The 20,101-nt window shown below is 36.5% G+C and overlaps 3 protein-coding genes across 7 annotated transcripts in view; 1 reads left to right on the top strand and 2 right to left on the bottom strand.

The window, feature by feature from the left end:
* Positions 1-326: 326 nt before the first annotated feature.
* cops2 (COP9 signalosome subunit 2) lies at positions 327-5,830 on the bottom strand. 2 transcript variants are annotated; one of them, XM_077211162.1, is made up of 14 exons: positions 5,719-5,830; positions 5,034-5,147; positions 4,881-4,958; positions 4,558-4,683; positions 3,695-3,745; positions 3,328-3,417; positions 3,058-3,135; positions 2,789-2,963; positions 2,095-2,273; positions 1,714-1,766; positions 1,509-1,606; positions 1,321-1,403; positions 1,176-1,234; positions 327-1,071 (listed from the first exon to the last, which is right to left on the bottom strand). In XM_077211162.1, the coding sequence occupies exons 1-14, from the start codon at positions 5,770-5,772 to the stop codon at positions 927-929; spliced, it is 1,383 nt and encodes a 460-aa protein (XP_077067277.1). In that variant the 5' UTR covers positions 5,773-5,830; the 3' UTR covers positions 327-926. The 2 variants fall into 2 exon arrangements, with proteins under 2 accessions (XP_077067277.1, XP_077067278.1); XM_077211163.1 differs by lacking the exon at positions 3,695-3,745.
* Positions 5,831-5,868: 38 nt separating this feature from the next.
* galk2 (galactokinase 2) lies at positions 5,869-14,195 on the top strand. 2 transcript variants are annotated; one of them, XM_077211164.1, is made up of 10 exons: positions 5,869-6,096; positions 6,261-6,349; positions 6,427-6,550; positions 8,770-8,860; positions 8,937-9,083; positions 9,167-9,265; positions 10,036-10,188; positions 11,167-11,377; positions 12,217-12,418; positions 13,696-14,195. In XM_077211164.1, exons 1-10 carry the CDS (start codon positions 6,047-6,049, stop codon positions 13,901-13,903), a joined length of 1,374 nt encoding a protein of 457 aa, XP_077067279.1. In that variant the 5' UTR covers positions 5,869-6,046; the 3' UTR covers positions 13,904-14,195. The 2 variants fall into 2 exon arrangements, with proteins under 2 accessions (XP_077067279.1, XP_077067280.1); XM_077211165.1 differs by lacking the exon at positions 10,036-10,188 and having other exon boundaries at positions 5,870-6,096.
* Positions 14,196-14,636: 441 nt separating this feature from the next.
* atp8b4 (ATPase phospholipid transporting 8B4) overlaps positions 14,637-20,101 on the bottom strand; it is a 41,766-nt gene continuing 36,301 nt past the window's right edge. For all 3 annotated transcript variants that reach the window (XM_077211159.1, XM_077211160.1, XM_077211158.1), the window contains 3 exons: positions 17,469-17,607; positions 16,987-17,117; positions 14,637-16,343 (listed from right to left, as the gene is read on the bottom strand). In XM_077211159.1, coding sequence (XP_077067274.1) covers positions 16,017-16,343; positions 16,987-17,117; positions 17,469-17,607 — 597 coding nt within the window. In that variant the 3' untranslated portion in view covers positions 14,637-16,016. The remainder of the gene's footprint in view (positions 16,344-16,986; positions 17,118-17,468; positions 17,608-20,101) is intronic.

Below are 20,101 nucleotides of genomic sequence, written 5' to 3'. Positions count from 1 at the left end.
TTTTATATTATATATTGTTTACATAACACATTGTTTAAAATATAATAGTTTTATTGTTAGATGCCTAAACATACAAATGTATGTGAAACCCCATTGTACTTAATGGGATTGGTTATTCCAGCTGAGGACTTTTGGCCGAATAGTGTATACTTGATATTTTCTCTGATCTGTTTAAGAAAATGAATCTGTCTTTTCAGGTTTTTTGTTTTGTTTTAGTAATCAGTTGAAATATTGTCTGTATATGAAAGCTGTATAATGTTGGTCTGTGTTATTGAGATAAACTTCATTGCTTATCACACATAAAATCATAAACCATTCCAGACACATTTTCCGCTGAAGCAACAAATGCATTCTTTATTTTTGTTGTTGAAAAGTGAAGCAGAAGAGCTCAGACAGCATTAAAGTTTCAACAGATCTGTAAAGTTTGGTGAGAAATTCTAGCAATGACGGCACTTTCAATACGCATGTGCTGCGGTGCAACAGCATAAAACTCCACTGAATCTTATGCAAACCAAATAAAACATGCTGACTCTAACAAGAGACAGAGTTCAACAGATAAATGACTCAATTTCACACAGCACGTCTTCACGCTTTCCATTTAAGACAAACAATTTAAAATGTCTGCCAAGTGCCAATATGTTTTATTGAACTAACTTTTTTTCAGGTGATGCAAACATATTCATATTAGAGACCTAACAAATCAGTACAGCAGACATCCGGTGGGAACGTCTGCTTTGTTAAGGACATTTAAAACTGACTTAATGACTACAGCTGTAAAAATACAAACTAGCCAAATTACGCTCCCGCTTCAGGTCAACCTGTGATCGGAGGAGTAAAGGGCTTGAAAGTAGTTAATGTCACTGACAGCCTCGAATCGACCGGCTGCCTGATTGGCGAATTTGTTCTCTGGGATCGTCAGTGTCAAATCAAGCCAGTTTGCTCACAATGGCCTGGTTGAGAGAGTTCAGCTGATTGGTCCATCTGTCCAGAGCGGTGTATCTGGCTCCGCCTCTTTTCTGGTGATCGAGCTCCAACAGCTGATTGACCTGGTCAATTCTACCGTTGATTGTGCTGAAAGACGTACCACATCAGATTAATATATACTATATATATATATATATATATATAAAACTGTAATTAAAAAAAAATCTATATAAAAAATGGATTAAACTTACTTGTCTAAAATACACTGCACAAGCAAGCTTTCCACATCTGAAACATCAATATTCAATTCCTAAAGAAAAATGAATGTTAGAAGCATGTTATAATAATGTAATATAATTACTATAATATAATAACTATACTATAATATAGATTCACCTTTGAAATAAATGGTATGTGTATCCTAGTGTAAGGCTTAATCAATTTGATGAGCACTTGCGTTCTTATGTTCCGTAACAATTCTGAAGAGAAAAGGAAAAATTAAAATATGACTCCAACATTTTGATGTGTGAGATTTATGAAATAAGTAGAATATGTACAGGAAGCCGAAAGCCCCCCAAACTGACCCTCAATGTGTTCTCTGATGAAGGGGTCGTCCATTATGTTGCTGTGATTCGTCTTTAGGATTTTCTCAAATTCTGTGATGTCATTGTTTTGGTAGGAACTAGACAAATTATAAGCAATTAATACCATAAAATGAGTCCATTCGGACCATAGAAACTGAGTTAAAATAGAAGAGGATAAATGAAAAGTTGTATTGTGCACGCTTACCTTACTAGGTTTGTCATCGCCAGGATTTCTGGATCATTTTTGTAAGGTTTTGCCTATTCACAGAGCCACATAGAAAGAATTAGTTTTTTTTATATTTTATATTATAGACCACAAAATTTGACCTCCTATGACCAGGCCCAGATAGAATCTGCAGTGTTGTGCTTTTCTGCACTGATTCTGGGGGGAAATAAGTTGCTTTTCAAGTTGAAATGTTAAGTGAAACAGAGTCTAACATACTTATTGGTCAATGAAATACCAAAATATTTACCATATGAACATGCAATGATGAAGAATGTGTAGAATTGTGAAATTGATGGTTCTGCTGAACTCTCTGATGGCCTTAGATTCTATGTGGGCCTGTGCATGATTGCCACCTCATACCTCTTGAGAATCAAATGGGTTGATTCCAGACTTCATCAGCATGTTGGCCAAGACCAGGTACTTCAGACAAGTGGTTCGTCTGGGGCTTCCAGACTCGTCATAGTTTTTGAACGCCTCGAAAAAGTCTGTATGCGCCTTCTCGAACTCGCCCTCCCTCAGGTGCATTTTACCACCACATTCTGAAGAGAACAGGTCACAAGTCAAAGGAAATTAGTGGACATTCCAACTGCACACCATAAACAAAAGAAACTTTCCAGTTATACACAAAAAATACAAAACAAACCAAATTGGTTTCCAATTATTCACAAAAAACAAAACATGCTTATTATGCAAAGACAAAAGTAAACTTTCCAATTGAACACAAAAACAAAATTATTTCCAATTGAACACAAAACAAAAACAAACCAAACAAACTTTCCATTTGTACATAAAACAAAAACAATAATTCTTTTTAAACGCAAAAACAAACTCTCCAATTGTACACAAACCAAAAATTCTTATGCACAAAAACAAAAATACACACACAAAAAAAACTTTTATTATGCAAAAAAAAAAAAAAAATCAAATTGTACAATATAAATAAAACAAACCAAAACTAATTATGCACAGAGCAAAAAAAAAAATTTTTTTTTTTAAATGTCTTCATCTTAACTACATCTTTGGTATTAAAATGGACTAAAAATGGTTAAAATACCTCTGATGACTCCCATGATGAGTGGGTGTGGGATGGCTGATTTAATGTGTAATGACTGCTCATAGAGGGCTTTCAGTTTCTTGTTGTTTTTCTGTGCCGTATACATCTGTATCTCCAAAGCATAAATCTCCAACAGCTGAGTGCCCTTCTTCAAGTCGTCCTCTCCGTCATCCGTCTAGTTAAGAACATCGATCAGTTTCAGAACAGCACATTAGAAGACATTGACATTTTGGTTTTCTTATTTATGCGACACTGATCATTTACTCTACCTGACACGACTGGTGCAATTGTCTAAGGATTTTCTGAAGCTTTCCAAACTCTTCTCTTTCCAGGTACAACTTTCCCAACTACATGAAACAGAGGAGCAGAAGTTAGCAGTATTACAGAATTACACGTCCTTTCTGCAGTTTGCTGGTCAATATTAAAGGGCATTGCATTGACACAATAATTATCATAGTACTGTGTATATTATTGTTCCTGTAATATCTGTAATATAAAACAGATCATTTAAATACACAATGCACTGCCACAGCACAAACCTTGGTGTTAGTTTTAAACCAAAGTCTGTCATTTTTGGCATCTTTTAAAGCATCCAGTGTGGTCTCATAAAACTCTTGTAGCAAGTCCATCTGGAAAAAAGGTAAATAGATAAATATTACTTTATTATCTTTAATAACATAATGATCTTTAATTTTTATATATAAAGTGTGTGTGTGTATTAGGGCTGTCACGATATCAGTTCTTTTAACACCACGGTTATCGTGGTCATAATAATTCGAGTGACAATATATTACGATATCTACAGAAACCTTAAAAAACTATGTTATCAGTCAAATTCATCATTAGTTTGTTTATTTTGTGTTTTGCTTTCTTTTTTTTTAACCAATGAATCACACCATTACATACAACAATTACAACAACTGAGACTCTGGCTTTCTCTGGCTTCTTTGACACTGCCTAAGAAATAGGAGACAGAAAGAGAAAATACTGTCAAGTTCAACAGTATTATAAATAAGTTTTAAACACAACTAATAGCTTAACTTGATAACTTGTGGAACCCAAATCTAAGAAATGGCATACCCAAATTAAAATACATAGTCCATGAAGCCTTTGGACTTCAAACATTGCAGACTAATTTAAAAGAATTTACAGAGAAAAGAAAATTTGGCAGCTTGTTGTCATATCACCAGAATTTATTAAATCACGGATAAAATTGTGAGATTTACGGAACATTTTTAAGACGATGCTACGCGATTTCATTTAGAAGAGACTGAAATGCTAACCGTTTTTAGCTTAGCACAGCGTCAAAATACAATTTATGATAATAACAGCATATTTCACTCCAAAATCAAGTAATAGAGTCAGTCAAGTGATTTAAATAACTTCCTTCTGTGAACTGATGTGGCTTTTTTAAAATAATATTTTATTACAAATGCTATGTCGGTTAGCATTGCATTATAAATATACATTATCCTTACAAAAATAACCAACATGTTGCATGTTTTCTTAATTTTCTCTTTCTCTTTGGGCTGACCCTGGATTATTTACGTGTCATATAATCATATGTGTACTACTCGTTTTAAATATTACAGTTATCGTGATATATTGTCACACCCTTAATTAACACGATATCGATATTCTATGGTTTGAATATCACGGTTATCGTCAATAACGGTATATCGCGACACCCCTAATATTTATATATATATATATATATATATATATATATATATATTACTGATCACAGCAGTTTAAAATGTATTAAATACCTGTTTGGAGGTTGAGATATAATCTAGAATAGAGTTGATGGATTTCTCAGAGTAATTTCTGGTGACAGCACTCCTAATATACGTCAAAAGCTGTTTGTACCGGTTCATCATTTCAGGAAAATTTGTCTGTAAAAATAAGAATAATAAAAAATTAAAAAATCAAGTTATCAGATTTTATCGTGCATCATTAACTTGTTTTTTGTTGTTGTATTATTTAACATTTAGTTTGCTAAAAAGACAATACAGGAGAATAAGAAAATGATTTATAAATATTACTTATTTAATCTAATTCAATATATTGTGCTACTACTACTGTTACACACCAGTTTGAAGTTGATCTTAATCATCTGTTTCAGTGCTTTAAAGCCCCATTCTCCTTTCTCACCCTCCAGTTCCAGCACCTGCAAAACAGAAAATAGGGATTATTACACCTATTCAAAGTTACAGTACGGATGCAGACACTGAAAGCGTCTAACCTTCTGAAAGCTGCTCAGGGCTGCTTTAGGATCATCTTCTTTGAGGGCTTTAGAGTTGTAATACTGATTCTCCAAATCAACATTGGGCTCAGAGTTGCTGTCCTCAGAGTATTCCTGAAGAGAAAGCAAACAAATGGTATGTGTAACGTTAATTACAGTTAAAGGATCATATAATCATAAATAATTAAAGTATTTGCCCGGAAAAACATCTAGAAGGATATTGTACAGCTTAATGGTGCATGATTGTTATGATTATGACAATAGTTAGCCTACGTTTAGATTATTTACAACTGTACATCTATACATATATACGTACTAATCTATTTAACAACAAACTGAAATCGTATATCATGCAGTTTCATAACTAGCAGTACATTAGCTAGAATTTGGTCAACTTCACATGAGTCTGCAAGTTATCAATAGATACACAAGGGATTCAACATCAGGAATCAGGTTTGTAAATACATCGCATTTCCTACGAAACTTCAAATAAACCAACTTAAAGAAGGCTGTCATATTTGTTGACTTAGTCTTTGCAGTATTAGCAAACTAGCCACCTGCTAAACAACACCATTACGAAATTGAGTCCACATTAACAGGCTAAACAACATTTACTGATGTCGCTACATTTGCTTAGCATTGCATTACATGCATTTACAGGTAAGTTTATTTTAGACAGCCGTACCAAGTCATAATCCTCTTCATCATCGCACATGAAATCATCTTCCATGTCAGACATTTTGACCGGAGAGAGAGACTCTTACCCACAATGCTCGCCGGCAAAGCGTTATGACATCACGCCGCGCGTTCTGTACGGTGCGCGCGCAGCTCCGATTCCTTCCGAGTGTTTCCGAATCCTGTTTGAGGGATTCGGATTCGTGTCAGTTTCTTCCGTGTTGTTTAGGTTTTAGACGCATGATTCCGGGTATGACAGTCAGCTGACGGCACTTGTACGGTGTAAGTCCACTCCTGCATAGTTTACTCACTGTAAAACAAAGATTAAAAACGGCACAATGGCCACAATTCCACCGAAAATCAAGGTGCCCCTCAGTGGAAATGAAAGGTAAGTTGCGACTGTTCGGGACACTTCGTGCAGCTATTCGGAAAACTTCGATTGTGAATGAATGGAGTCAACTCGTCACGTCGATTTACATTCTATTTTTTAGTTTTAACTTTCATGTTTGTTTTTGTTTGTGTTAGACATACACTTTCCCCTCTTTTTGTTAGGTTGCAGAAACTGAAAGAGGCTTTTCATGGAAAATATGGACAAATGCCTCTCTTCTACGCTTGTGCTCCAGGGAGGGTGAATTTGATTGGTGGGTTGCAAGTGTAAACATAACTATTACCATCAGCACTGCATTTTATGTTTTATCATAAATCTTATCATTTCCAGGTGAGCATATTGATTATTGTGGCTATGCTGTCCTTCCAATGGCAATAGAGCAGAATATTCTTGCTGCAGTTTCTGTCAGTGACTCCCAAACAATCCAGCTGAACAACACTGACCCCAAATACAAGTGAGTAAAAATGTTCTTTATCTTCTGTTCTTCGCAATTTTATTGGTCACATTTTGTCAACAAATTGTTATTAATTCATTAAATTACCCGTTCGCTTATTCACTCACTCACTCACTCACTCACTCACTCACTCACTCACTCACTCACTCACTCACTCACTCACTCAATTATTCATTCATTATTCATTCACTCATTAGTCCATTCTCTCACTCACTTATTCACTCACATTATTCATATACTTACTCAGTCACTCATTCATTCACTCACTTATTCACTCACATAATTCATATACTTACTCAGTCACTCATTCATTCACTCACTTATTCACTCACTTAATTCATATACTTACTCAGTCACTCATTCTCTCACTCACTTATTCACTCACATAATTCATATACTTACTCAGTCACTCATTCATTCACTCACTTATTCACTCACATTATTCATATACTTACTCAGTCACTCATTCATTCACTCACTTATTCACTCACATTATTCATATACTTACTCAGTCACTCATTCATTCACTCACTTATTCACTCACATAATTCATATACTTACTCAGTCACTCATTCATTCACTCACTTATTCACTCACATTATTCATATACTTACTCAGTCACTCATTCATTCACTCACTTATTCACTCACATTATTCATATACTTACTCAGTCACTCATTCTCTCACTCACTTATTCACTCACATAATTCACATACTTACTCAGTAACTCATTCATTCACTCACTTAATTCATTCACTCATTAATTAATTACGAAAATAATTATGATATTACGATTACGATTATTTACTCACTCATTCACTTATTTATTAATTAATTTGTTCACTCACTCATTTATTTATTAATTAATTAATTTACTCGCTTATTTATTAGTTCACTTATTAATTCATTATTCACTCACTCACTTATTCATTATTCTCTCATTCATTAATTAATCATTCACTCACTTATTAATTCATTCACACACTCACTCACTCATTATTCACTCATTCATTATTCACTCACTCACTCATTATTCACTCATTCATTATTCACTCACTCACTCATTATTCACTCATTCATTATTCACTCACTCACTCATTCATTAATTATTCAGTCACACACTTATTGGTTCATTCACTCATTCATTATTCACTCACTCATTCATTGTTCACTCACTCACTCATTCATTATTCACTCATTCATTAATTATTCATTCATTCACTCACTCATTTATTATTCACTCACTCATTCACTCACTCATTATTTACTCACTCACTCATAATTCACTCACTCATTCATTATTCACTCACTCACTCATTCATTATTCACTCACTCACTCACTCACTCATTATTCACTCACTCACAAACTCATTATTCACTCACTCACTCACTCATTATTCACTCACTCATTCATTATTCACTCACTCATTCATTATTCACTCACTCACTCACTCATTATTCATTCACTCACTCACTCACTCACTCATTATTCACTCACTCACTCACTCATTCACTCACTCATTATTTACTCACTCACTCATAATTCACTCACTCATTCATTATTCACTCACTCACTCATTATTCACTCACTCACAAACTCATTATTCACTCACTCACTCACTCATTATTCACTCACTCATTCATTATTCACTCACTCACTCATTCATTATTCACTCACTCACTCACTCACTCATTATTCATTCACTCACTCACTCACTCATTATTCACTCACTCACTCATTCATTATTCACTCACTCACTCACTCACTCATTATTCACTCACTCACAAACTCATTATTCACTCACTCACTCACTCATTATTCACTCACTCATTCATTATTTACTCACTCACTCACTCATTATTCACTCACTCACTCACTCATTATTCACTCACTCACTCACTCATTATTCACTCACTCATTCATTATTCACTAATTCATTTTTCACTCATTCATTATTCAATCACTCATTCATTAATTATTCAGTCACACACTTATTGATTCATTCACTCATTCATTATTCACTCACTCATTCATTATTAATATTCACTCATTCATTAATTTACTTATTCATTAATTCACTTATTCATTCATTATTCACTCACTTCATTCACTCCATTTATTCACTCACTCACTTACTCAACTTAATTTATTAACTCATTCATTCATTCATTCTTCACTCACTCACTCACTCACTCACTTGTTTCTTTCCTTCTTACAGGGATTTTACCGTGTCTGTTGATGGCATCACCATTGACAGAGATAATCCTCAATGGTACTATTACTTCCTTTGTGGAGTGAGAGGAATCCAGGTGGGCTGTTTAATGACACATGTAATGCATGTTTGCATTATAATCAGTCATTTGACCCTTGACCTTGTGTTTGCAGGAGCACTTGAGCTTGTCTTCATTGGCAGGGATGTGTTGTGTGGTAGACGGGACTATCCCGGCCAGCTCAGGGCTCTCCAGCTCCAGTGCCCTGGTGTGCTGTGCGGGTCTGGTCACCATGGAGGCCAATCAGAAGTCTTTTTCTAAGGTAGTCCTTAATGTAAATCCTCTAACCTGCTTTACATACAACTGCTGCTTATCATAGATGTTCTCGCTTTGATTTCATTTCAGGTGACTCTCGCGGAGACGTGTGCCAAGTGTGAGCGTTATATTGGCACTGAGGGGGGAGGGATGGATCAGTCCATTTCTTTCCTGGCCGAGGAGGGAACAGTAAGCCATGTGTATTTCATTTTTCTTCTAACAATATACGTGGTATTTGATTTAGGATCGATGGTACGACGCTTTTTGTGTGTGTGTGTGTGTAATGTGTATGATCCCATCTAATTTTTTTAAAATACATTAAAAATGCAATTCATACAAGCATACATACAGTGATCGAATATACGTTTTTTACATGATGAACGTTAAAATTCATCAAATTCATTTTTTATATTTTTTGGGGGAATAGTCAAGTTGTCAGGGTGTTGCATCCTGATATTATAATGAAGACAAAATGCCTCATTAAAAAGATGTTTTAAGCTGTAACTTGTTAAAAATGTGATCTAGTACAATGACCCAAATAACATTTATAAATGAAAAATTCATGATATTTTTATAGAAATTATGTTTTACTATGAAAAAAATATATTTAAAAAACGTTTTTAAAGTAATGTTTAAAATGTGTTACATAAATTCAAGGTTTAAGGAAAATGTGTTATTTTATTTTAATATTTTTGGTTACACCACATGACTTTTGATTTTGACATGATTTTTTTTCTTTTTTTTGAAAATTGTATACAAGTTATTATTTTACTATATAAAACCAAAATGAATACAAAGAGTACATTTCTAAGGCACATGTGTTTCAATTTAGAATAAAAAAAATAATAATTCTTTAAACCTCTTATTTGTTATTAACCCACTGACATTTTGAACACTATGCATCTATATTACAAATATGTTTATGAGGATTTAGCTTGATTTGACTGTTTTCCGTCAAGGCAAAGCTGATCGAGTTTAACCCGCTGCGAGCCACAGACGTGAGGTTGCCCGATGGGGCGTTCTTCGTAATCGCCAACTGTTGTGTGGAGATGAACAAGGCGGCCTCGTCTCACTTCAACATGAGGGTGGTGGAGTGCCGTATTGCCACAAAGGTCTGAACGTCAGGGATGCTTCTAGAATGATAGTTTTAAAAAACACATCTAGAATGAAAGTTTAGTGTTTGTAATATATTTTTTTTTTGCAAGTTCACTAAAAAAGTACACTAAAGTTTAAAAGTTTGGGGTTTTGGAATAAGTCTCTTCTGCTCACCAAGGCTGCATTTCTTTGATCAGCAATATTGTGAAATATAAGTACAATTTAAAATAATTGTTTTCAATTGTAATATGTTTTAAAATGCAATTTATTCCTGTGCTCAAATCTGAATATTCAGCATCATTACTCATTCAGTGTCATGATACTTCAGAAATCAGTCTAATATGATGATTTGCTGCTCAAGAAACATTTGTGATTATTATCAATGTTGAAAACAGATGTGCTGCTAAACTTTTTTTATTGTGGAAACTGTGATGCATTTTTTCAGGATTCATTGAATAGAAAGCATTTATTTGAAACAGGTGTCTTTGCAACATACATATCTTCACTGTATCTTTTTGATCGATTTAATGCACCCTTTCTGATCCCAAACGGTTGAACAGTCGTGTATATTTTCTGTAGTTTTAATAATAATAGTGAACACTTGGGATGTTTGGTTATAAGACCCCAGTGGTGAATTTAGAAGTATCTCAAATACTGAGTACATTTAACCTTATTTTACAGTAGGTGGCACTGCAACCAAATATATGTGTTATTTTAAGGGCAATAATAATAACAGTTTTGTTAATCTGCAGTTGCTGAAGCGACTCTCAGAAATTTGGTACTGCCATCAAATTAGTTGAAATTGACCCCAAAATTGGCACCAGATTTAAATCTATAGATCTATAAATCCAGAAGCAGTTATTAAGCTTTAGTGACTGGCCACTAATAATTATTGGTAATGCACAAAGTTTTTCTAGTTCCCATCCTAATTTGCGACGTTTGCTCGAGTGTATTGATGGCAGAAGGTGTGTGTGTGTGTGTGTGTGTGTGTGCAGATGCTGGCTAAAGCGCGAGGCGTGGACTGGCGGCGTCTGCTGAAGCTGGCGGATCTGCAGAAGGAGCTGCGGGCGAGTCTGGAGGAGATGCTGGAGCTGCTGGAGGAGGTGCTTCACCCCGAGCCGTACAGCAGAGAGGAGATCTGCAGCACTCTGGGTATCAGCGCAGAACAGCTGGGTCAAGACATCCTCAGCGCCAACACACAACATGGTGAGAGACAACAGGAGGAGCTCAAAATCTGCGCTTACTGGGGAAATAATCCTACATTTTCTGGGAATGCTTTTGCAATACATTTAAATATATTGCCTCTATAGATATGATCTGCACTAAATGAGTAGTTTTATATTTCACCGTCGGTTTTAATTTGTCATTTACAGCGCTTCATGGGATTGTAGTTCACCCTTGTGCATCCTTATGGACATTTTTGTCTTTTTCAGTTTTGTTTTTTTGATCACTTTGCCTGTGTTAATGCTAACTGCATACAATTTGGCACAGGTGTGTATTTTTATTGGAATTTTACTATTTCACCGCCATTTCCCTTATAAAATCTATTTTGCACTAGGTACACAAAATACTTCCTCTCAGCACCTTTTGGACAAAAATGTTCCCCATTGAAACCCATTAATACTGCAATTTCTAATCCCAGGGCCATTTAACTATAAAATGATGCAATCTTTGTTAAGAGGCTTTCATTCTGTTGGCAAGGCTTCAAACTTTAAAATTTTACTATTTCTTACCAGATGGTGCCATTTTTTCAGGTTTGGCCTATAAAGAAAATACTTGCCTTATTCCTATTTGTAAATGTTGAAATTAACATTAAAGATTAATCAATGCTGTATACATGCAGTTCATGTTTACTAATGTTGTGCTTCACCTTGTATATGGTTGACTTGTTTCATGACTCAAAACGCTTTAACAAAGACTTTTTTTTTTAAATCCCCATCGGAAAAATTATTAAAGGACCTTATTGTAAAGTGTTACCAATATTATATATTATTGCTGAGACAAATTGTCATTTTGCTCTACATCCTCTCCTGTTTGTTCCTCAGCGACTCAGTTTAAACTGTACCAGCGTGCCAGACACGTGTACAGCGAGGCGGCCCGCGTCCTGCAGTTTAAGGCCGTGTGCGACTCGTCCCCTGCCAACGCCGTCGCTCAGCTGGGCGAGCTGATGAACCGAAGCCACGCCAGCTGCAGAGACCTGTACGAGTGCAGCTGCCCTGAGCTGGACCAGCTGGTGGACATCTGTCTGTGAGTGACCGTCACGTCATATCACACATTATACACTTACAGTGGAAAACATTTCTGGGGGGGGTTTCTTTTCACATACACTACTGGTCAAAAGTTTGGAATATTTCCTTTTTATGTTTTTGAAAGTCTCTTCTGCTCATCAGTGCTGCATTTATTTGAGCAAAAATCCAGTAAAAACAGTAATATTGTGCAATATTATTACAATTTAAAACAACTGTTTTCTATTTTACTACATTTTAAAATTTCATATATTCCTGTGATGCAAAGCTGCCATTACTGTTTAAATAGATCATTAAAACTTGATACAATATCATTAACATTTTTGGGGTATGTTGGATTAAAATATATTTTACTTTTGAACTTTCTATTCATCCAGGAATCCTGAAAAACAATGTATTATGTTTTCCACAAAAATATGAAGCTGCACAACTGTTTTAAACACTGATAATAATATTAAGAAATGTTTCTTGAGCAGAAAATCATCATATTAGACAGATTTCTGAAGGATCATGTGACACCGAAGACTGGAATAATGATGCTGAAAATTCAGCTTTGATCGCAAGAATAAATTACATTTTAAATATTTTAAAAGTTTTAAACAGTAAAACATTTTTGTATGGAATTATTTTATAGTTTAAGAAATTATTTTATATTTATAATTTTTTTTAACAATTTTACTGTACTTTTAATCAAATAAATGTATCTTTGGTACATTATTCATTAAAATCTTCATAATGAATCTGAGAGGTGGCCAAAGTACACAATTTCCTTACTTGAGTGAAAGTACAGATACTTCTGGTCAAATATTACAAGTAGAAGTTGTAAAGAGCGATTTTTACTTAAAGACGGGGTAGGTAAGTCTGAGAAACTAGCAGAAAACTGCTGGATTTTGAAAGTATCCAACAGAGTAATCCCGAGCCCCCCACTGGTATTTACGACATTGTGGTGGCATTCAAGTGCATTCAACTCGTAATTACCGAATGGAATAATGAGCTGTGTTTATTGCAGCCCTGAGAGGACTACAGACACTATTTTTATAAACTTCTTTTCCGAGTACTTACATTTTAGATATGTATTGGATATGTATTGTACAGTACTCAAGTAAATGTAGTTTGTTACTGTCCACCTCTGGAGTTAATTCACTTTTGACCTGTAGTGTATTTCTTCTGTGACGCCAAATGAGTCATATCTCTGAGCTTCTGTGGCGAACTACTAGACATTCCTTGAGTCCGTCTAATGAACTGTAGTTTTAGCGAATCCTCTTCCTCTCTTCACAGGCAGGCGGGCGCCGTGGGGTCGCGGTTGACCGGAGCTGGATGGGGAGGTTGCACGGTTTCCATGGTACCCGGCGAAAAGATAGATTCTTTTCTCCGAACCGTGAGTGCACGTTATTACATGCCTGACGCACGTCGATCCGCTCTTGAAAAGCAAAGTTTATTTGTGACAAAGCCAGGAGGAGGGGCGGCAATTTTCATAGAGGAATGAAAAGTAGCAGGGCTATTTCCTCTCATTTTAGCTACACAATCACGTCTGTGGCCTCAGAAATAGGAGGTGTTGCGTGTAATGGCAAATCTGATGAAAGGGAAGCTGACTTTATAAACTCTGGATGGGCATTTTCACTCTGTACGTTTTGAAAGAATGAATAAATCAGTGATAACTTTATACCCAGTTCGAGGTTGTCAGGGCACTAGTATAGTACCGAGAATTGCTCTATACATTCCTACTTTGAAAGCGCTCAAGGTCAATATTCAACATTCAATAAAAACATTTCAATGTTTCCAAGCCTCATCATTTACTTTTTTCATGAAATAATAAAAATGTCATTAGTGGTGTTTACTACGGTAAGCAATAAACATCCCTATTACTGTTGCTCATGCTTGCATTTAGTATTGTTTAAATATTAAACTTAAGGTGCTTTTAGATTTACCGTTCTTTCACAGGCGAAATCATTTCAATAGGAATCTACGTAACGTGACACTGAATTTTGCGTGAGGCGTTGACAATAGACAATTTATCTTTTTTCCTCATGAAATTTCCCCAAATAATTCACAAATGTGACCCTGCACCTTTAGACACATACTGCATCATAGCAGAACATCATAGCAACCACCTAGCAACCCCCTGGCAACCACTCAACACCTTGGCAACAACACACAGCACTCGAGTAAAAAACTCTAGCAAAACAATTGTTATATGAAACATGAAGGCAAACCATCAGTTTTTAAATAAATTAAACAATGGCCATTTAATGCATATCATATAAAAAATGACAATGAATTGTATAAAAATCCATGCATTTAAATAAAACCAATAAACAATCTGCATGGTCTTTGTTGACAAAATTGTACAGCAGAAAAATCGTATACATTCGTCATATATATATTTAACATAACATTAAAATAACGTCAACTGTACACTCATAAATGTTGCACGACGCCCTTCGTCAAATAAATTATTTTAGAAAATATTATCTATGTTAAAGTAGGCAATGAGGTCAATGAGCAGCTAATATGCATGTGATACATTCAGAGAAAAAAAACAATGCCGACACGTTTCAAACGACAAACAGAACTGAAAGTACTTCCTTTGATGAAAGGAAAACAAAAAGGCACAAAAATTCCTTCTGTAAAGGATCGTTTGAAAGAAATGCCCACTTTATAGACCTTTGTAGTAGATAGATGTGGAAATCTAGAAGTGTAATCATGTGAATGCTTCAGTCAATCGCTTGATGGAAGGCACGACTCAATAAAACTCAGTCTTCTCAGTTCGCTGAGCTGCATGCAAAAGCACTAACTATGGACACGTGTGGAATGTTTTTACACTACCTAAGATGTTTTCTTTTTTATAAAAAGAGGTATAGTTAAAACCAAATTTGGCATTTAAAAATCTTTTAAAACTCATTCAATTGTTGAAAAAGCCAGAGTTTGCTTCGCAAAGCCAACGTAAGATTTACAGCCAGTGCTTCTTCTCTGAGTCTGAGGCATTGATTTCGCACATTTCTAATTGTTAGTACTCATCCAGTAGCACGATTCGTTTGGGTGTGCTTTAGTAAACTGAGGGGATCGAAGCAACTTCCAGGTCTTTAAACATATCCACCGCAGATGGTTGTGTCTGTGTTTATAACAAAACAAGAGGTATTATTTCACAGGCTTGTACTTATTTGCTCCCTTATGCCTTATTAGTCTTAGTAGACCGATGTCATGTGTTGAACGTAAACTCGTGTTTAAAATTGTGCAGGTTATAGAACTCGTGGATTTAACGTTTCAGATGCCTAAAACATTCGCAAATGCATAAAGGGAAGTTCGTAGAACTCGAAATACAAAAACGGTGCCTTTCTGAGGAAACGTTTGAACCTGAGGTTCTTTTTCAAATTCAACGAACGGGTGCCTTGTGAGACGGCAACAGATTTGCATGAGAGTGGAAATTAGGTATCTGTGCTTCATTGTGCTGGCTCTTTGGAGTCTCCTGTGCATGTGTGGCCGTGCCCACGGGCATCTCTGGGAGACCAGAGTGTGTCTGCCCAAAATCCATTATATTTTCTCACATTAAAGACCGGCACTATTTCCTCTTCCTTCAGTAAAGAAGGAAAAACAGCCCTTTATCTGGCCTCCAAGTCTTCCACAGTCACCTCTTGATTTTGGTCACTTTCCCTCCTAAATCTAGAGGTGATCGAGGTGGTCTCTTCCGCATTGGACGTGTTTTTCACCAGGTTGGTGTCCGCAGGGCCTCTCGACGGTGAGGATAGTGGATACGTGGAAGTAGAGGATGTTGGTACCTTCATGTTCTTGCCCGAGGTGATGAGTTCTCCGTATCCCTGCTGGTGGGCGAAAGCGTACGCCGAGCGCCGAGAACTCGTCCTGCGGACTCTCCTGAGGTTCTTCTCTTGAGGACCCTGCCGCCTAGTGGCCTGCTGAAGTAAACGCACCTGTGGGAGGGCAAACGGTTTCGACAGCTCGTTATGTTGCACACTATCTAGTAAGATTTTCTCTTTTTAAGAAAGAAATTAATACTTTTATTAAACAAGGTTTCATTAAATTGTTTAAAAGTGACAATAAAGACATTTGTATTGTAACAATAGATTTCTATTTAAAATAACTGCTATTCTTTTAAACTTTTTGATTAATCAAAACAACCCTGAAAAAAATGTATTATGGTTTCCACAAAAATGCTAAGCAGCACGACTGTTTTCATTATTGCTAATAATAAGAAATGTTTCTTGAGCATCAAATCATCATATTAGGCTGATTTTTAGAAATATCATGTGACACTGAAGACTGGAGTAATGATGCTGAAAATTCAGCTTTGCATCACAAAAATAAATTACATTTCTAAATATATTCAAATAGAAAAGTTATTTTAAATTGTAAAAATATTTCACAATATTGCTATTTTTATCATTTTTTTAATCAAATATATGCAGCCATAGTGAGTAGAAGAGACTCAAAAATATTTAAAAGATCTTCACAACCCCACAATTTTGAACGGTAGTGTATTCACTCATTCATAAGGACATGTTAATAATTTTTTTTCTTCCCACTGCTGTAAAACTCATGTGTATATGTATAAACCTTGTCAGTGTGTGTGGAATAGAGGTCAGTCCTGATGAAACGGACCGCCACCATGGGCATTAAACACACGACTGTGGTGAGGAGGATGACCAGCCACACAATCTTCTGATTCAGAGAGTTACGTGCGGTACCTAGTCAAACAAAGAAATATTTAACTTCAGTAATATTTGAAAAAACTGTTTAATTGTACACCGAATGGTCCCCCTCTTGTTGAGATTATATGATCAGTTGACGACTACTCTCTAATATCTGACCATTTTGGTCGCAGAATGATGCAATCATTGATAACAAAATGCTGTGAATATGGTTTTCACAATGGAATTTACAGCAGAAATATGATGCTACATCCACACCAGTAGATGTCAGTAATATGAAGTCCGAGACCAACTGCCTTGGATGTTTAGGAATTCAAATACAAATATATATGACTTAAAAATAAAAAAATACTAAAAGTATATCTCTAAATGCATTTAAATTCTTACCTATGTAAGGAAACTGGTTCGGGAATATGGTAAAAATGCCGTCGCTGTGCAATGCAAAAAGGATCGCAAAGTAAACAGCTAGGCTGCCCCATATAAAGAAATGGTTCACAGCGGTCCAGTAGTTGGTGTCAAGCCCCATCTGAAACAAAATGTAATATTTCAACAATTGTTAACATAAATTGTATAGAATTCCTGTTAAACTCTTGTTTTGAATTAGTCTGTGACATAACATGTGGGCGGAGTCAGGGACATGCCCAAACAAGTTCATATGGTGCATTCAAGTCATGTCGTAAAGATCGTATTTGAACACCACCACATGAACACCACCACAACGTTGTTAAAGTCCCCATGAAATCAAAATTGAACATACTTACTTTGTTTGCTTAAATTGATCGTTTTGTGGTGAACAATTCATCCATGCAAGTCAATCCACTCAAAAAAATGTTTTGGTTTCGTAATCTTTAATCAAAATCTGAAAATCCCCCTCCCCTCTGCCTTGGAGGACCTGACCCTGATGACGTAGGTTTGACGGTTTAGGTGTCGGCTTAACATCCGTCACCACGCCCCCCCAACTGACAGTAGAGACAGTCACAGGCTGCCTGTGTGTTGTGTTTGCGAGCATTGACAGCGTGTGAAAGGAGAGATGGCGAGGAGGTGCATTTTTGGTTGTGGCAGTCACGGAACACTTTTCCCATTCCCTAAAATTCTCTCGTTACGGTCCAGATGGCTCGATTTTTTACATTTCGAGGAAGGAGGGATAACAGAGAGGTCACGGATGTGCTCGAAGCAAAGTTGTGGTTTAATCGTGGTAAGCTTAATCATCTGTCAATTATAGATGTAGGCAACTATTCTAGACAATGTACAACATTCAAAAACTTAAGAAAACATAAAAAGCAGGTACCTTACATAACGGTTAATGTTGCAGCAGTAATAAAAAAAAGAAAAATAGTTTTATAATTCCAATTAGTGTTACCATTGGGACACATCGAGATGCTCGCGAGTGTGAACTTGCTCCTGAGCCGCCACGTCCAGGTGACCATTCGTACCCTCCAGGGCATGTAACGGCTCAAACATGTAAGGTCTGATTCCCCCCGTGACGAAACGATCCTCCGTGTGCTCCTGTTCTTCTTCATCTTCCTCCTCCTCCTGCTGCAAGAAGGGGACTGCTGGCGGTGTTTCAGGCGGCGAGTAATCCTCAACAACCGATTGTAAACTTGCGTTAAGATCTGCCTCCATTTCTGAATGAAACACCTACTTTTCTATATCCAATCAGGTGCTAGTTGGAAAAAAAACCACGCCCACTATTTTGCCTCGTTTAGTATTCCGTTTCTCTCGGAAATACGTCACAACACTGGAGAAAAGTCATTTGCAACTTCCGGTTCACGGGGACTTTAATACCAATGGGAAGCACAGGATTTTCTCTAATGTAGTGTTAAAGTTCTCCTTGTTAGGGCTCTGCCTTGACAGGCTTGTCTGTTCTGTCTTTGTTCAATGTTTCCATGTGTGTTTTGTGCTTGAGCACATGGCTTTGTCTTTGTTTATGTTGGCCATGTGCTCCGCTTGCCTTGCCTCTTGTTTCCATTTACCAAGCCCCCTTGTTTAGGCCTTGTCTAGTCCTCATTTCACTAATTGTGCTCACCTGGTCCTCGTGTGCTTTCCTCCCTATATATTGTGCTTTCTTCATGTCTTTGCTGGATTGTTGTGTTGTGTTCGTGACTTATGGCACGTTTACACGACAACTATATGCTTAAAACATAGAGTACAGACATAGTCAAAACGATCCCCATACACACGTATTCACGAAAACGCCTAAAAACACTGCATTCTGCTGCCAGGCCATTAGATGACAATGAAACACTATAGACTGAACATGTAATACGCATGTGCATGATGTCATCGTCTTCAGAGATTCACGGTTAAATCTCTGAAGGAGGAGCGACGACGGTGAAGATCGAGAGAGGAACAAGCCTGATTTTGTGTTGTGTTTTGTTTCTGTTTTGTGTGGCCAGCTGTCGTCCGTGAGGGGCTGCTGGCTTATACTTTTGTTTTTGTATTTGTTTTATTTTATCATTAAAAGTTGTGAATGTTCGCCGGTTCCCGCTCTCTTCTTCCCTGAATCTTAAACCCTGTTACAAGCACATTGACAAGCAATCCTGCAGCACAAGTTTGCACATTTGAGAGACATTCCCATTATACCTTTTAAAGAGGTGAATGAGAATAAAAAAAGAATGAGTTACAAAAGTCATGAGGAGACTTAGTCCAAGCTACCTACCAGTCTTTACATGGGGAGTAGCACCCCCAATGCCAGCTTCACAGCGCATTGATCCTGAACTGCTTCTTCAGAGACAAGCCCAGCAGGATTAGTTTCCCTGATGGATAGTCCGTGCTCTCCAAATTAGGAAGGTCAAACATTTGAGCAGTGGGTTAAGTACTCGGTCACCCGAATATGATCAAGCCTTAGGAATAATTTGGGTAGGTGGTCGCCTTCGCAAAGCTTGGAAAGTGTATGTTCACACCTTACATCCTATTGTACTGGCACCAGATCACCCCATCACTAAACTCAAACAATACAAGGCTACAACGATGAGATCCAGAGGCAGATGTTGATTGCTGGAATATTTGCGCTGTAGTCT

The sequence above is a fragment of the Siphateles boraxobius genome, unplaced genomic scaffold (assembly GCF_051911475.1).
Source record: "Siphateles boraxobius isolate OS27281-9 unplaced genomic scaffold, OSU_SipBor_1 65, whole genome shotgun sequence".
Taxonomy (NCBI): Eukaryota; Metazoa; Chordata; class Actinopteri; order Cypriniformes; family Leuciscidae; genus Siphateles; species Siphateles boraxobius.
This window is presented reverse-complemented; position numbering and strand designations above follow the sequence as displayed.

Coding starts and splice junctions, on each gene's coding strand:
- cops2 (XM_077211162.1), bottom strand. CDS start 5,772: ATGTCTGACATGGAAGATGATTTCATGTGCGATGATGAAGAGGATTAT. Junction 4,959..5,033: donor CCCTGAGCAGCTTTCAGAAG/GTTAGACGCTTT, acceptor TCTGTTTTGCAG/GTGCTGGAACTGGAGGGTGA. Junction 4,684..4,880: donor TTAAGATCAACTTCAAACTG/GTGTGTAACAGT, acceptor TTATTTTTACAG/ACAAATTTTCCTGAAATGAT.
- galk2 (XM_077211164.1), top strand. CDS start 6,047: ATGGCCACAATTCCACCGAAAATCAAGGTGCCCCTCAGTGGAAATGAA. Junction 9,266..10,035: donor TCCTGGCCGAGGAGGGAACA/GTAAGCCATGTG, acceptor TTTTCCGTCAAG/GCAAAGCTGATCGAGTTTAA. Junction 10,189..11,166: donor AGTGCCGTATTGCCACAAAG/GTCTGAACGTCA, acceptor GTGTGTGTGCAG/ATGCTGGCTAAAGCGCGAGG.